Source organism: Aulonocara stuartgranti (assembly GCF_965226115.1).
Source record: "Aulonocara stuartgranti genome assembly, chromosome: 16".
In the NCBI taxonomy this organism is placed as follows: Eukaryota; Metazoa; Chordata; class Actinopteri; order Cichliformes; family Cichlidae; genus Aulonocara; species Aulonocara stuartgranti.
This window is the reverse complement of record NC_138952.1, coordinates 28,085,422-28,103,312: the sequence shown is the minus strand read 5'-3', so window position 1 is coordinate 28,103,312 and position 17,891 is coordinate 28,085,422. Positions and strand designations below refer to the sequence as shown.

The 17,891-nt window shown below is 43.9% G+C and overlaps 2 protein-coding genes across 2 annotated transcripts; both read left to right on the top strand.

Moving 5' to 3' along the window:
• Positions 1–10,283: 10,283 nt before the first annotated feature.
• On the top strand, positions 10,284–11,398 carry LOC309691398 (trace amine-associated receptor 13c-like; the record flags this gene model as incomplete). Its single annotated transcript, XM_082509008.1, has 2 exons — positions 10,284–10,456; positions 10,582–11,398. 2 exons carry the CDS (start codon positions 10,284–10,286, stop codon positions 11,396–11,398), a joined length of 990 nt encoding a protein of 329 aa, XP_082365134.1.
• A 284-nt stretch (positions 11,399–11,682) lies between these two features.
• On the top strand, positions 11,683–17,481 carry LOC309690470 (uncharacterized protein; the record flags this gene model as incomplete). Its single annotated transcript, XM_082507499.1, has 5 exons — positions 11,683–11,962; positions 13,431–13,499; positions 13,609–13,657; positions 16,634–17,399; positions 17,459–17,481. The coding sequence occupies exons 1-5, from the start codon at positions 11,823–11,825 to the stop codon at positions 17,479–17,481; spliced, it is 1,047 nt and encodes a 348-aa protein (XP_082363625.1). The 5' UTR covers positions 11,683–11,822.
• Positions 17,482–17,891: the final 410 nt, after the last annotated feature.

Below are 17,891 nucleotides of genomic sequence, written 5' to 3'. Positions count from 1 at the left end.
CCACATGGTGAGGACATAGAGGGGGCGACACACTGTCTTACAGACTACCTCAACTTTTGTGTGGACACGGTCGCCCCTGCTAAGACGGTACGGTGTTATCCTAATAACAAACCGTGGGTAACACAGGAAGTCAAAGCTGTCCTCAACATGAAGAAGAAAGCTTTCAGGAGCAAAGTGAAGGAGGAGATGAAAGCAGCATAGCAGGAGGTGAAACGCTGCCTGAGGGAAGCAAAGGACACCTACAGGAGGAAGGTGGAGCAGAAGTTGGAGAGGAACAATATGAGGGAGGTCTGGAATGGTGTGAAAACCCTTTACAACAAAACAAAACAACAAAACAAAATGTTGAAATGTACTCACTCACTTTTTATTATTATTTGTAAATATGTGTACAAATAGTTGGTTTTTTGTACTGTTTTTATCAATAAATCTCAGCAACAAAGGACATACACCCATGTGTGTTGATTTCTCCCTAAGATGGCAAACTGAAACACTCCAAGTTGGTGACTTTTGGAGATTTATTTCCCTGGATGATTGAGAATGCATCAAGATGAAACACAAAAGGAAGTGCACAGCTTTTAGCAGCTCCCCCACGTCCTCAATCACACACCCCCACTCCCCTCCCTCCAGAATTCCCAGGTAACAACCTAATATACATATGAATGACTAGCCAATTTAGCTTCCACTTGGCTAAAGCTAAAGCTTAGCTAAAAGCCTACCAGCCATTTGGCTGCTCTCCGGGTTTTATAGGTAGAAAAGCCAAATGGCTGCTCTCTGGGAGTTTAACTAGCACTCACCAAACCGCACCAGTACAGTTAGTTGCATCAGGAAACCACCAGGAGCAGCTTTCCTTTTTCACTTTCCCCGCTCCTGACACCCCGCTTATCTTAGGTTACCCCTGGTTACAGAGGCATAATCCTCACATTGATTGGGCCGGAAAGAGAATCGCGAGCTGGAGTTTGTTTTGTCTGGCAAACTGCTTGGGGTCAGCCGTTCCCCCCGCCTCAACGGAACGAAGCCCAGTCCTGCCACCAGCACTAGACCTCTCTTCCGTTCCCCCTGAATATCACGATCTACGGCAGGTGTTCAGTAAAGACGAGGCGCTCTCACTACCACCTCACCAACCATATGACTGCGCCATTGATCTACTCCCGGGAGCTTCGCTACCCTCTAGAAGCAAACACCTGATTATTCAATGTGGACGCAGGGATGGGCGGTTCGAGTGGAGTAAGAGATACCGCTAACCTCTTAGCCAGTTTCTCATCCATGAGGTTCTGTTCCGCCCCGGAGTCCACCAGCGCGGGGCATGTAAAAGTCTGATTATTAGTCACAATGGTAACGGACAGTAACAATCGGGGTCTAGTAGTGCTTAAAGTGCTGCCCACCCGTATCCCCGGACTTACCGGTGGGCCGGGTCGTTTAGGCGGACCGGGCAAACAGCGATGCGGTCACCGGGCCTCCCACAGTACAGGCAATCCCCAGCCCGGAATCGGCGTTCCCTCTCCTCCGGAGAAAGCCGAGAGCGCCCGATTTGCATGGGTTCGGGCAGAGGAGGCGATGGAGAGCGCGTACACGCAGCCGTGGGTGGGGACGAAGAAACACGGATCCCGGGGCGCAATACGGAGCCCATAGGCTTAAGCCGCCGCTCGGCATCCCTCTCCCGTAGGCGTCTATCGATCCTGCGGGCAAGGGAAGCCAATTCTTCGAAAGATTTCGTTTCCTCGTGAAACGCTAGTTGGTCTTTCATCTGGTCGGTTAGCGACCGTAAAAAGACCCCACGGAGGGCCGAATCGGGCCAACCCACGGCGACTGCTCTGGTACGAAACTCGACTAGATACTCCGCAATACTGCGCTGCCCCTGACGGAGCACCAGCAATTTCTGCGCGGCGTTGTCCTCCGAGACTGGAGGGGAGAACGTAGCCTGGAACTCCTCCAGGAAATCGTCGTAATCGCAATCACGAATGGGGTGAGAGGTTAAATAAGCCTCAGCCCATGCTAAAGCTCGTCCCCGTAACAACCCCAGTAGGAAATCTTAGTAGCATCCGTGGGGAAGGCGTGCGGCGTGCGGCTGAAGAACAAGGAGCATTGAAAAAGGAACCCCCCAGACAGGTCTAACTCCCCGTGGAAGGGCTCCAGCGGCGGAGGTGAAACGCTGCGGTGCACGGGTTTGGCGGCTTGGTTCGCAGCTGATCCTGAGTGTCACTGAGCTCTTGGTAACGGTCTTGGAGTGATTGGAGCTGCTGATCGTGGCGGCCGAGAATAGCGCCCTGTTTATTGATGGCGGAGCGGAGTGGGTCTGCTGGGTCCATACTGGCCAGTCCGTACTGTCATGAACCAAAGTTCCGCGCACAAGCTGGACCCAGAAGCAGAGCACACACACACCGGGGTATAAGAAAAAAATAAACTTTATTATAACTGAAGGTGTCCCGGGAGGGTAGAAGGGAAAAAACGCGTGGAACCAGAGAAACCGAAGGACCGGGAGGTGAGTTGCGCAGGAACGCCGAGAGCGGGACTGTGGGAGGGATGATAGCGGGGCCGAGGGAGCCGGAGGGAGGGGTGAGGGTCCGCGGGGTAACTCCAGAAAAGTCGAGGCGGCGAGTGCTGATCGTGACCCAAATTCCGGACGGGCAGGTGGACAGGCAGGTGGCTCAAAACACGCCGAGTTGTGATCGCTGAGAGACGACTACGGACTGGCGTGGAGCAGCAAGCTGGGCAGGATTAAATAGTCCACCTGGTGATCGCCTGGGATGGGATGCAGGTGTGGAGTTAGCAGCCACGCCCGTGGCCGTGGGCATCCCGTCAGCACCTCGGACGCCGGGCCGCGGACCATGACAGAAACATAGTACCGGAAAATGTGATTATTGTGGGGTAGAGGAAACTGTAGAACATGTCATGTTGCAGTGTCAGAGGTCTCAGGTTGAGAGTAGACATTTGATTCAAAATCTTAGTAACTTAAAAATCAAACTGGATCTGGTTGATTTGTTGCGAAAGGACTCGGGAAGTAAAAGTTATCAGACCTTATTTCAGTTTTTAAAAGAGGGGAACCTGTTTGGAAGGATTTGAGGATTTCTTTTTTTTTCTTTTTTTTGAGCGTCGTTCCAGACCATACTCCATACCAGTTGGTGGCGGTAAACCACCTTTCAGTTGTTTGCCAACTGCCAATACAACTGTAAGAAAGAAGAAGAAGAAGGCAGGGTGCAGTGGGTCATCACACAGCAAAAACCAGTCTTCAGTTCTGTGTTACTGATGACTCCCGTGTGGAGTGTGTCGTGAGAGCAGTGTTGGGAAGGTTACTTTTAAAATGTATTCCACTACAGATTACAGAATACATGCCCCAAAATGTATTTTGTAACGTATTCCATTACGTTACTCAATGAGAGTAACGTATTCTGAATACTTTGGATTACTTAATATATTATCATGCTTTTTACAACTACATGAATGTACTATTGCTGTGTGATTTATTACTATTACTGAAGGTCCGCGGCTCCGAACCGTAGTAAAGGACTTCTGGCTAATACGGTGGGTTCGAGTTGGGCTTGTAGCTGAAAACTAGCTTTACTTTGTTGTCTGGGTCAACTTTGCTAGCGAGAGACAGAGAGAGGCGTTGAAAGGCTGCTCCAACGGAACTTATTGTTTCGGAGGAAAACACGAACACGGCGTACAGTCGAGTCTTAATAGCTTACTTACAACTGGGCTCGTCAGGCACTCTTCTTGGCTGCAGTGGTTATTATTGTATTTACATGCTTCCAGCTCCCGTTTCTGCTCGATGACAGCTTGTACTTTTCCACTCTCCTTCTTCTTCCTCCTCGCACTCACAGACACATAACGTGTCGCAGTCCATTCTCCTTGCAGCACAGACTACACTGCCCACGAGGCTACATTCTTTAGGGCTATGTCTGTAGCATTCTGCCTGTTAGCTTAGCACAACAACAACAACAACAAAAAGGCCTCTCTCACCCAGGAAACACACAGTCGCAGAGAGAGCATCACCCTGTAACCACGGCAACCGTAACGCTGCCGCCCCGCCTGGAACAACGGCACATAGCTGTCAAACAAAATCCAAACAGTCCTGACCCGCAACAATATGAAGCAGGAAAATACCACAGTGTAATCCATTTATTTCAACAAAGTAACTGTATTCTAAATACCACCGTTTTAAACGGTAACTGTAACGGAATACAGTTACTCATATTTTGTATTTTAAATACGTAACGGCGGTACATGTATTCCGTTACTCCCCAACACTGCGTGAGAGCAGTGAGACCCAGCGGATTTGAACACAGGCACGAACACATCTCTAGGCCTGGCTATATTATCTTTCCTTCAACTTCTCCTCACCAAAGATAAGATTAAACTCAGAGTTTCTAAGATGAGTAAAGTTTAATTGAGTTCAATATTTTTTGTGATTTTCATTATTCGGTTTTGGTTTAGCTTTACTAAATTCCTTTAATAAAATTTCCTGCAATTAAAACCTACATTGTGGACTTTTCCACTTTTGTAAAAACAATAACGGTAAAAGTCTGGTGTTATTCTTATTGTTATTTACATCTTTTTATTGGTTTAAAAGATTCAAAAACGGGGGGGGGGGGGGGGGAGAGTACAAGTTTAAGAGCACTAAACTTTAAGAAAAACACAATAGAATAGGTTAAGAAAAGAATAACATACAAGAATAAAATACTATATACCATCGAATAAGGTACCAACGAAATAAAATAAAATACCATGTTATAGTAACGTATTACCTATAGTAGGTATACGTCTTGATGCATTCTCAATTATCCAAGAAAGTAAATTTCCAAAAGTTGATTCTGTTCATCTTGATGTAGCGTTTTGTGAGAGAAATGTTTTGTCACTCATCCAAGTGACTTCTTCAGTCTCAGCTGACTGCAGGTTTCCCCAATCTTATAAACAGTACAATTGTATAATGACTGAAACCAGCCCACTGAGGAACAATGGGCTGAGAGGTCAGTTCCTTAATCTTAATTGTGCAATTTCTCATGACCGTTGATCAACAACCACTGACCAAAACCCACTGATCAATGGCTATGAGTACCATTCACAGAGAGTTGGGGAATGGCTGCAATCAAAAAATGAAAAAAATTGCACTCGGTATAGCACATAAATATTGCACATAATATTGCATATAAGGGAGACTGAGCGAAGGCTATTGACAGGGGATTTCTAAGAATCAAATCAAATCAAATCACTTTTATTGTCACATCACATGTGCAGGTACATTGGTACAGCACATGTGAGTGAAATTCTTGTGTGCGAGCTTCACAAGCAACAGAGTTGTGCAAAATACAATAATGTAAACAAGCAAAATACAAGAATGGCTACATCTGAAACTAATAAATATATGTACAATATATAATAGTATATGCATTTCTGGATGTGTATACTAAATATTTTTCTACGTGTGTGTGTGTGTGTGTGTGTACAGATATTTTACGAATTAAATAGAGTAAACAATAAATAAAATATATAAAATAAAATATACAGAGTGAGACATGTGCAAAACAGTGGCGTTACTGTACAGTATGGAGTGCATAATGTTAAAGTTCCAGTAGTGAAGCTGAGGTGTCTATGACGTGTTCAGCAGTCTGATGGCCTGATGGAAAAAGCTGTCTCTCAGTCTGCTGGTACGGGACCGGATGCTGCAGAACCTCCTTCCTGATGGAAGTAGTCTGAACAGTTTATGGCTGGGGTGACTGGAGTCCTTGATGATCCTCCCCGCTTTCCTCAGGCACCGCTTCCTGTAGATGTCTTGGAGGGAGGGAAGCTCACCTCCAATTATCCGTTAAGAGCACCGCACTACTCGCTGGAGAGCGAGTAGTGCTGGAGAGCGAGTAGTGCAATTCTTCAGCTAAGACACCTGAGTTAGAAAACACAAACACTGCAGTTGTCTTTACTCACGAGCGCTCGTCCTCGCAGGAGGCACTCATGGACTCGTGCTCTGTCACTGTCTGCGTTCTTTATTTATACAAGCTTGTGTGTGTACAAATATAACAAAGTTATTCTAAGAACTCAGAGTTGAGGTTCCCCTTTTCTAAATCTGTATGTTCTTAGAAAAGAGGAAGCTGTTAGTTGCTAAATAAGTTTATCACACAAGAGTTTATGTGAAAAGTCACGTAGACATGTGGATTGCTTAGTGATCCATAAAAAGACACATTTCATGTAGCTGATCACACTATGTACAATTCTCTTTTGACAGCTATCATGGTGTATTGGATGTTTGTGTGTGTCTGTCTGCACATGTGTGGTCATCTACAGAGACCATGTTTTAGAGTCTGACAGCGGTTGGAACGAAACACCTGTGAAACCTCTAGGTCCCACATCATGAGTGCTGCAGCCTGCCACTGAAGGAGCTACTTACTGCTGTCAGAGTCTCCTGCATGGGGTGGGAGATGTTGTCCAACATGGATGACAGCTTAGCCATCATTCTCACCACCTGCACTGGGTCAAGAGGGCCAGTCTCTGCAGCAGGTACAGCCTGCTCTGCCCTTTTCTGTAGAGGGCATCTGAATTGTGAGTCTAGTCCAGTTTGTTGTTCAGATGAACACCAAAGTACCTGTACCAGGTGCCAGGTTACCTGTAGCCATCCACAGCCTCAATGTCCATATCTTCGATGCTTAGTGGTTGCAGTGGAGGATGTTTGTGCCTGTGGAAGTCTACCACCAGCTTCTTGGTTTTACTAGTGTTGATCTGTAGGTAGTTCTGCTGGTACCAGAAGTTGATTGGGTCAGTTCACTGTACTCCCTCTCATCCCCATCAGTGATGAGGCCGACTATTGCAGAGTAATCAGAGAACTTCTGCAGGAAGCACTGGGTGGAGTTGTGGGAGAAGTCTGCAATGTAGATGGTGAAGAGGAACGGAGCCAGAAAACTCCAGTGCCAGGTTGGTAGGCAAACTGAAGCGGGTCCACTGATGTGAAGCTGTGCCAGGTCGAAGCTTGCCGGTATCTTCATCAGGTGGGATGTCAGAACCACTGGCCTGTAGCTGTTGAGGTCCTCAGGATGTGGAGTCTTTGGCACTGGTACAACATAAGAAGTTCTCCAGAGCTGTGGAGCTCTCCCCAGCCTCAAGCTCAGGTTGAAGATGTGCTCCATCATCCCACACATACGATCTTGTGCAGGACTTGATAACCATTGAGCCGATGCCATCTGGACCCGCTGCCTTCCTGGCTCTGATCCTCCTCAGTTCCCTCCTAACTTGGATGGTCGAAAGAGACGTGTGCTGGATGCTGTGGTTGGGGGGTGGGGAGTAGTGAGCAGGGTGAGTAGAGGAGGTGTGAAGTGACTGAGGTGTCAGAGGGGGAACAGCTGCAGTGGGTGAGTGTTCAGCCAATGTTGAAGACTGTCTCCTGGTTTAATCAAATCTGTTAAAAAAGTGATTCAGGAGTTCTTTTTTTTTTCTCTCTCTTCCCCCCCTTCTCACCGTCTCTTCTCCCCTTTGGTTTTCTTTCTTTCTCTCCCCCTCTTTCTCTCATTCATTCCCCCTGTCCTATTTATTAAAAAAAAAAAAAAAATGACAAAGGATGAACTGAAGCTCTGCCATCACGTAATGTCGCATACTGCTGTTTCTGATGTCATTTAAAAAAATAAAAATTAAAAAAAAATTTAAAAAAAAAGTGATTCAGTTCATTTGCCCACCTCATATCCCCCAGTGGCAGAGAGTTTTGATCTGTGTGGCCAATGATGGTTCTAAGGCCTCTCCAGACTTCACTAACATTATTCTGTTGAAACTGGTTTTCCATCTTCTGCCTGTAGCTGTCCTTCCCATTCCTGATCAGACCTCTCAGCTCTCTCTGCACCATTTTCAGCTCCTTCTTGTCTCCAGCTTTGAAGGCCCTCCTCTTCTGCTTGAGGACAGCTTTAATTTCTGGGGTAATGCAAGGTTTGTTGTTGGAGAAACACTGCATGGTCCTGGTGGGTATGATGTTATCCACACAGAAGTTAATGTAGCCCATAAGGCAGGTCACAAGGCTGATGTCTTCCCCGTGGTTATCACAAAGCACCTCCCACACAGTAGACTCAAAACAGTCCTTAAAAGCCTCCTCGCTCTCCTCCGACCATCTCTGCACTGTGCAAGGCCAGTCCAGACAGCATACCAACTTTGGCCAGGGTAGGACCCTGGTATGCTGTGACCTTCGGCTCTGGCTGTGCGGGTCCCTTACGCGCCCGACCATCTCTGCACTGTGCGGGCGATTGGTCGCTCCCTGCGTACTAAAGGCTCATATACAGGAACAAGGTGCACCATGTTGTGATCAGATCTTCCTGGGGGAGGGAGAGTTATAGCTCTTGCATCTTATTAGGGAGTGATCTCACATTTCCCATGATCAACAAAGGGAGAGATGTCTGTAACGTCTCCGATGCGACAACGCTCCCTCCAGGCACGACACCCCCTTCTCTTCCTCCTCACCTCACTGGGGATGTCAGGTCTGTCCGCCAGTAGCACAACTGCAGCTGCAGGGCGCAGTGCTAACAGCTGATCCCTAATATAAACAAAGGAGCCATGTGCCGGGTCTCCAAACACAGGTAAAAATGACCAGAACTCGCACGAAATGGTAGTGCATGATGGTGATGAAGTATGAAGCGTCTTGAAAGTAGCGTGATGAATACTATTGCATTTTCATTGTGTCTGCGGTGGTATGTTTACAGTGAAGATACGACGGCAGACCCGATAACTGTTTCTTGCTAGATGGGAAATCTATATGGACTGGGCCATATCATATTTCAATTACTTGATAGCCTTATTGTGGGGTGAATGAGACACGGCGGGTCCAAAAATCGTTGATCAGAGCGTCACCACACAACCCCATCGCCCGATTGAGGCTGGGGAACGATCTGGCCGAACCTACTGCCCCCAGCTAGCTTCCAACATGGCGACAGGGCCGTGTCCCTTCCGTAGGCTGCCCACGCCTCAAGTGGTGGCAGCGACGCTGGTCTGGAGTCCGGCCACGCCTCCAGCAGTGACGGCAATGCTGGTCCGGAGGCCACCTGGCGAGCCGGCACGACCCTGCAGGGATAGTCGTAAGCCCACGCTCAGGTGGCTGGGCCGGCATCTGTCACTCTGGAGCAGCTCGTGCCTAGACCTCGGACCCAGGTCGAGCAGGCTCCCCTGACACTGGGACCTATGTCTTCCCACACAGTTCCTCCACCGCTCCCAGCTGGAGAGGACTCTCGTGTGTCTCCTCCATCTCCAGCTGTGGCAGCTCCCCCACCTCCAGCGGGCACGGACCCAGCTCCGGAAATCGTTAATCAGAGCCATCTTTAGTCATTCTGACTGCAGCTCACAAGCTGCCAGCCGCACATAACGTCACACCACAACTCTCTTTAAAACCAGGGGTTCCCCTTGGTTTTAAACACGGCGGGCGTGATAGCAGATGCTGTGCAGGTGCATTCGCACGACAACGCCAACCATGCCACCACACTCATTTATTTCTGATGGCATAATGTCATTCTTCAATTTGGATTTATCCAAATAAGAGTGTGCATAGCCAAATTACAAAAAAATCTTCCACTAAGGCTGCATTACAGGCTTCAGAAGTATACAAATTTTCATAAAATGACTGAACTGAATATTAATATAATTTGGGGTGGTAAGTATGTTTCCACATTCATCCTTTATTGCTGTAACAATGAGGATTATTTTTTATTAGTGCAAAAAGCTCACACAGGTTACCCTTCCTTCAAAGCTACTAAAATAATACCAGAAATAACAAGTGCCATGTTAAATAAGCTACTCATGTTACGTCTTGTCAGGGTTATTATGGAAAACACCTGGCTGATTTTAAGGTAGCCAGTACTGGGCGAGTCCCCTCACCCACATCAGCATCAGAATCCTGCATTGTCCACTGGGCAAGACTCATAGGATCAGGGATTAGGACCTTTTTTTTTTTTAAATCAGTGAGCTGAAATCAACATCCTGTATAGGGGTTTTGTGGGCCTACCGATTGACAAGTTGAGTAAATTAAAAAACTGAGACTTCCATTTCTGACCTAGAATGAACAGAGAGAGAGAGATTAGGACACAACAAAAAAACAAAACAAAACACAAGTACAACATATCCAAAAGGAATTTAGAAAAGAGAGAGAGGCAGGCCTACAGGAAGAAAATAGTGAAGCTTTTGGCCAAGACAAAGGGAAGGGGGAAATCAATGTCCAATAAAAACTGAAAGAAAGAGGAGGGGAGGAGTTTAGAGAACGTGGTGTTGGGATCAGTTATATTACTAATTGTAGTCATAACTCAGCCAGAGCTGGAGCTCTCTGCAGGTCTGTGGAGATGGATACTCAGGATGGAGCAGAGCTCTGCTTTCCACAACTCTTCAACATCTCCTGCAAGAAACCTACAACTCCTCTGTCTCAAGTTTTGCTCCTTTATATTGTTGTGTCCTCAATGTCTCTGCTGACTGTGACTCTCAACCTGCTCGTCATCATTGCAGTCTCCCACTTCAGGCAGAGTTTCATATTTTTTACCTGCTGCTGTGGCTTTACAAGTGTATACCTGATTTGTTATATCTGTTTGAATACTTTCTTTCTGTTGACTTTTTTTTAAAAATTATATTTTCCTATCTTTCTAGGCAGCTCCACACACCCACTAACATCCTGCTCCTTTCTCTGGCTGTCACTGACTTTCTCGTTGGTCTTCTGTTTATGCCTGGAGAAATCCTGCGAAATACAGCGTGTTGGTTTCTTGGTCAGCTCACATGTTCTCTGTATAATTATGTATCCTACATCATTACCTCTGTCTCAGTGGGCAACATGGTGCTGATATCAGTCGACCGCTATGTGGCTATTTGTGACCCTCTGCATTACCCCACCAGAATCACAGAGAGAAGAGTGAAACTTTGTGTTTGTCTGTGTTGGCTCTGCTCTGTTTTCTACTGTTATGTGATTTTAATAGATGATCTAAGTCAACCAGGCAAGCATAAATCTTGCTATGGAAGATGTATAATTATCATTGAATTTATTGCAGGATTTGTTGACCTTGTTTTATCCTTTATTATTCCACTTACTGTCATCATTGTTCTGTACATGAGAGTGTTTGTGGTGGCTGTGTCTCAGGCCCGTGCCATGCGCTCTCAGGTTACAGCTGTCACACTGCAGCTCTCAGTGACTCTAACAGCAAAGAAATCAGAGTTAAAAGCAGCCAGGACTCTGGGTGTTCTTGTTCTTGTGTTTCTATTATGTTTCTGTTCATATTACTTTATTTCACTTTTTGGAAACGAGTTGCTCAATAGCTCATCTGCATCGATTGTGATCTATCTGTACTATTTTAACTCCTGTCTAAACCCTTTGATTTATGCTATGTTCTACCCCTGGTTTAGAAAAGCAGTGAAACTAATTGTGACTCTACAGATACTGCAGCCTGGCTCCTGTGAGGTCAGCATACTGTAGAAAAAAGAAATCTTTCCTTAATGTACCAAATGGTATACCAAATTACTTTCTCTATCAATAATGTACTATATTAATTTTATGACATTTAACAAGTAATATGCCATACATTACATTTCTTGAGTAATAACCCCAACACTGGTTGTCAAATAGTGCTGGTTTCAATTATAAAGGCCTAGAAAAGGGTTAACAACCCACTGGCAACCTCCTGTCACTAGCAACAAAATGTGCATTCTGATACTGTTTGCCGAGTGGTTGCTGGCTACACTCAAAAAAATCAACTAGGGCATGTGTTTGATTAACAAAGTAGTAATATGTTTACATCACATGAAGAAATCATTTTTATGCTCATTAAATGATTCATTCTTTTTTGTTGAATATAAATCAAAGAAAACTTTGATGAGTTAAATTCGTTCATGGCAATCCAATGAGAATGAGGTCCATCAAACCAAAGGCTCTGATAGCGTCATGTATTGCGCATGCTCCACGCCCACCGGATGCGGAAAGGTCCGTTGAGAAGTTAACGAGCGCACGTGGAGTTACTTCTTTGGCATACCTGATAGTGAGGTAAGTAATATTTCTTGATATATTTATTTAGGTTAGTGGAGTGAGAGATAAATACTATTAGTTAAAATTTTTTACCTGTGTAGTGTGGAGATTTATATATAGCAGGGAGGTTGTAGACCCAAACATTTTTCAAATGTAAGTCGGTGAATTTAATGTTTTTTTAAAAAACTTAACCGGAGTCGCTAATTGTTGCAACAGAGCAAAAACTGATGAGGTTATTTTGGTAAGTTCGTTTTTTTGTTTTTGTTTCTGTCGACTTTGAATGAGGTGTGTTTCATGGTTATCTGCGTTGGTAGGACTGTTTTTCTTCTCTGGAGTTAGCTAACTTTGAAGAGCGGGAAAGCCGCGTAGAGCCGTAACGTCTTCGCATATAGCTCCATGAATGAAGGGTTACTTTCTGCTTAACCGGAGTTGGTGATTGTTGGTAGTAGTGGTAAGACTGACCGACATGGTTTTGGTGATTTTATGAGTGTTTTATGATGCTCTATCTAAAATTCCTGTTTTTGTCAGTGGAGTTTAGTCGCGGGCAACCGCATTAACTGGATTGATGAAAGGTTTAATTCAACTAAACCAGCGTTTAGGGGAGTTAATAACAAGGAGTAAGATAAAATCTGTCACAATAATTGCATGTGCATTTTCTTTTTTTGTAATATATTCACTTAATTTTTGAATTCAGAATGATTTAGGTGGATAATTGTTCGGGTTATAGTTTCTCTGGTGCTCTGCATTAAGGCTGACTAACGGTGCGTTCACACCGAACGCGATAGATGCCCCTAGCTGATCTCGTGCACATTTGCACCTCGAAGTGCGTCCAGCATGAACTGGTCGAGGTTTATATGCAATTTTCACTCGTATGAAGAAGAGATCTGGGAGGAAGTAGTGCCAGACGGTATGTTATTAAAATGGCAGCTGTCAATCTAGCGTTTGAAGAAAGAGTCTCCCTTCTCTATTTGCTGTGGAGAGCAGAGCAGTGCCTAAAGGACGTCCTCACTGTACCTGGGTCCATCAGGTCTTCCACAAGCGTGAGCAGTTTGGTGAGTTTCACCACTTGCTCCAGAAGCTCCGTCTGGATGACGGCCGCTTTCAGCTGTACCACCTTCTGTCCCTTGCCGAGTTTGAGAAGCTGCTGTCCCGCAGATTTTACCAACTCGAGCGGTAGACGTGATAAGCGCGAATGCACACACACAAACTGCAGTGCGTATTTTACTTCGCGCTTCAAAGGCGTCAGTCGTGTGAAGTAGGCAGAAAAGCGTTTTCTCAATGCAAATCTGCTTCCGAAGTTTAGCTGGACCCCCAGTCGCGCTTCATCGTGCTCCTCCATTGACTTTACATGTAAACCTGAAGCTCTGGTCGCGTCTATCGCGTTCGGTGTGTACGCACCGTAACAGTCTTCACATTTCACAGTATGTAGATATTAACACAAATTTGTCAGAGTAATAACTTTGTTTTAATTAATTTCTCTCCCCAGAAATACATCACAAAATAAAGCCACATTCCCATGCTCTGAGATTCTTATGCACCTCCTCAACAATACATGGTAAGTTCATGTTTGCCTTATTATTATTATGTTATTTTTTTTTTTTTTTGGATGATGCAGAAGTTTAATCTCCTTGACATTTTCTAATGCATATTTCATTTTTTATCAGTGACGTGTATGTGGCAGTGCAAGCATTGTGTTACCAGAGAGAGCAGCAGGTACAAATTACTTCAACATTATAAACTACATCATCATTACGGAATAGGTCAACATTATCTGTGCATATATGTTAATTGTCCGTGCACATTTAAGACTTGGAGTGGACTGAACACTCATGTCTATAAAGCTCATTCATCTCAGTTTACACAGACAGCTTCAAGTTCAGTAACTTTTAAATGTGAGTTATGTGACTGCAGTGACGTCTTCTCTGAGAGAGATTTTTTTGTCCATATTGGAACACATCTGCGAAGTAACGAGACAGTTAGTTGTGTGTTTCTTGGTTGCCCTTTCAAGACAAATATTTACAATACATTTTATACACACAAAAAGAGGAAGCATCATCCACACACACTTAAAGATTTTAAAGCCAGTGTAGTTACACGTGTGGACCCAGTTCAAGTGATAGAGTCCTCTGATAATGTAAGGGCTAGCTGTTCTGAAGATGTATCCTATGGTGAATTTGAAAGTGAGTCAGTGACAGAATGTGATAATAGTGCTGTTGAAAATCAGCCCGAACTAATTGAACGGAAATTAGCAGTAATATTGTTGAAATTGGAACACATATTTCATGTTCCAGCAAAAGGATTAGATGAGTTCTTAGAGGAGTTAGTTTTTCTGTTGAGTTCAGCTAGTGTACCTCTGACAAAACGTACAATTACAGAAATTTTTAAGAGCCATAACCTCCATATTAGTCAGGCTGTTATTGAAGAGCTTGCAAATTCTGTATGTGTTTCTAACCCTGTGGCTAAAATATTGGGAAAGTGTGGCCCTCTTGCCACTCCTTATAAAAGAAAACTATACTACATACAAAATTTTAGGGTTGTAGAGCCTGTTGAGTATTTTTTATCGATAGACCAAAGGAAGTCATTTCAGTACATCCCTTTATTACAGTTATTGCAGGAAATATTGAGTCACAATAAATTGCTGGATAGAGTGATTGAAGAACAAATAGCTCAAGAAAATAGAGAGAACCTGAATGGTGATCAGAGGGTTTACAGATCTTTTCGAGATGGGGAGCATTATAAAAGAAATAGCTTTCTAGATGGTGAGAAGTTGAGAATTTCTATTAACCTTTATATTGATGATTTTGAGGTTTGTAATCCTCTTGGGACCTCACGGAAAAAGCACAAGCTTTGTGGTGTATATTGGGTCTTGGGCAATTTACCACCTGGTTCTCATTCAGCCCTTTCATCCATTTATTTGGCAATCCTTTGCAAGAGTGAAGATTTGAGGACATTTGGGTTTGAAAAAGTCTTTGATCCACTTTTGAGAGATCTGGTAACTTTGGAGCAACATGGTGTGTTCATCAGTCAGTTGAACGAGTGTATTAAAGGAACTGTGAGCTGCGTCATAGCTGACAACCTAGGAGCCCATGGGCTGGCAGGTTTTGTGGAAAGTTTTTCTGCTGAATACATATGCAGATTCTGTACAGCTAAAAAATCTGAAATAAAGTCTGTGACTGCTGGTGATTTTGAGCATAGAACACCGGAACTTCATGAATTCCATTTGAAGCGTGCACAAGAAACAGCAAATGCTTGTTGTGGAGTTAAGCGAGATTGTATTTTGAGTAAGAATCTGAGCCATTTTCATGTCACTGCAGGCTACCCTCCAGATGTAGCACATGATCTGCTAGAGGGCATAATACCAGTGGAGCTTGCGCATTGTTTTTCTTTTTTAATCTCTAAAAAGTATTTCACCTTAGAAAAACTTAACTTGATCCAAAATTTTGAGTATAAATGGGCAGATAAAACCAACCGGCCTCATGCAATTCCCCAGACTTTCTCATTAAAAAAAAATATTGGTGGAAATGCACATGAAAATTGGTCTCTGCTTCGTTTGTTGCCTCTAATTATTGGTCCACTTGTTCCAGAGGATGAACCTGCATGGCATATTGTTTTGGATCTGAAGGACATTGTGGAGCTTGTTGTAGCCCCTGTCCAGTCTGATGAGTCGATTTCCTACCTTGAGTGTAAAATCAGTGAACATCGCCAGAGATACCAAGAACTTTTTCCAAACAACAGTCTTCTCCCTAAACATCATTATTTGGAGCACTACCCTGCTCTGATTCGGCATTTTGGGCCTCTTGTCCACAAATGGACAATGAGATTTGAGGCGAAACATAGTTTTTTTTAAACAAATTGCTCGCCATACAAACTGTTTTAAGAACATACCTGTTACACTTGCCAAAAAACATCAGCTCGTGATTGCCTCTGACTTGCACTCTTCTGACCATAAGACACCTTTAATGGTAAATGTTGGCTCATCAGTACCAATTGATGTTCTGAAAAGTGATATCGCAGTAGCTATAAAGCAAAGATTACCAGATGAAACTGATGTCCATATTACAAAAAGCGTGTCATACAATGGCATGAACTACAGCACAGGAATGATAGTTGTTCATGGGCAAATATTTGGTTTGCCAGAGTTTGCAGAAATTCTGCAGATTTTTATTTTGCATGGCAGAATATACTTTTTTGTAAAAAAGTTCTCTGCTTGGTATCGAGAGCACTTCAGAGCTTTTGAGCTTGACATGTCACATGCGAGAGAGGTGTCTCTGATTGAGCATGGGGAACTACTCGATGACTACCCGTTAGCTGCCTATTCAGTGGGAGGCCTGCGTCTGGTTACTCTGAAGAGACACACTAACTTGCAGGGTAAACAGGAGTGATGTTTTTAAGTATTTTCCCCCTATATCACCTGGCACAGTAAATAATACATCATACTTTGCAGACCAATTGCTACTTAATTTATTGAGAGTAGATTTCTTTTAAGCATCTTATGCAAGAATTGTCATTAATTAGAAGAATGCAAGACAAATCTGGAAAATGCACTATTCACTTCTCCAGTAAAAAAATTCCTCGAGGCCAAGGTGACATCATCAAATTATCGTTGACATTAGAATTTGTTACACACACTCGCACAATAGTCAATGAGTACATCTTTATTTATTTTTTAAATATTTGATATTTGTCCAGGTCAGCATGATGCCCCAGCCCATAAGACTGAGGATCATTCTCGGAGAAGATGATGCCAGGAAACTAATTTTACCAGCTGGGATATCAGACTCCATTGAGGAATTGTGTCAGGAAATAAAGACAAATTTTGGAGTGCAACAGGATTTTCGTCTTCAATATCAAGATCCTGATTTCGGAAATGATTTTGTAAATCTGACTGCGATCTCTGAAATTAATGATAAAGCAACTTTAAAGGTTGTATACTTGGATAGTGTGCAGTTGCAAAGTTTTACAGAAGATGGAGTGACATGTCAACCAGTGCGAAGTCCAACACATTCCTTTTCAAGCTCTTCAGACACAGACAATACAAGGCCCGTTTCATCGTCAGGTTCATCACCGTCTACAAGACTGTCAGTGTGGCCAAGTGTCTTCACAGTCCCTCATTTCAGCTATGAGGCTGAACTGCAACTTGAAAAGGCCAATGCTGAGTTCATTGCTGGTGGAACTCATTTGACCCCCTCACCAAAACTGAAATCCCACCTTTTAGAAAGGCTGGCTGAAGAAATAATAAAATTTAAAGTCTATCCAACTGACAATGACCTGAATGAAGTTGCAGAAGCCCTTGTCAAACAGCATCCTTGTCTGAGGGAGCAGGGATCCTTTAATGGCTGTTATGGTTGGAAAATTAGCCTCAAGTATAAAATGGCCAATGTCCGGACCAAACTAAGAGGCCTGGGCTGTGCTGAGGTGTTGGTAAATTCACTAAAGAACAAGGCCCAAGACAAAAGTAAGGCAGCATTGAATGTGAAAAAGCCTAGAAGAGCAGAAGTCAATTACTGTCCGCAGTATCCAAAAGGAGAAACCACTGACAGCCTGGAAAAAGAGAGAATTGCACTGCTTTCAGAGGTTCAGAAGAGAAACGATGACAATATAGTGACAATGAAAATGCAGAAGACTTTTTCGTACAGAAGGCAAGAAGTTATTCAAGGACAGCCCTTTATTGCAGATTTTAAAAGCAGATGGCCAGCTCTGTTCACCGAGAAAGAGGTGCATGTCCTATATGTCTAACTTTTAGAGTGTGTTTATGGTTGACCAGTTATTTCTTGCTTCACTAATATTGACATAACATAGTGATAAAACAGCTAATAATTCCTGGTATGTCCTTCCTCTGGTGCATATTATAAGTGCATTGTTCATGTTTTTCAGATTGACAAGGAATTCCTGCGCATATCGACAGTACCGCTGCTATCTAGATTCTTTTATGAGCTAGACTTGTACA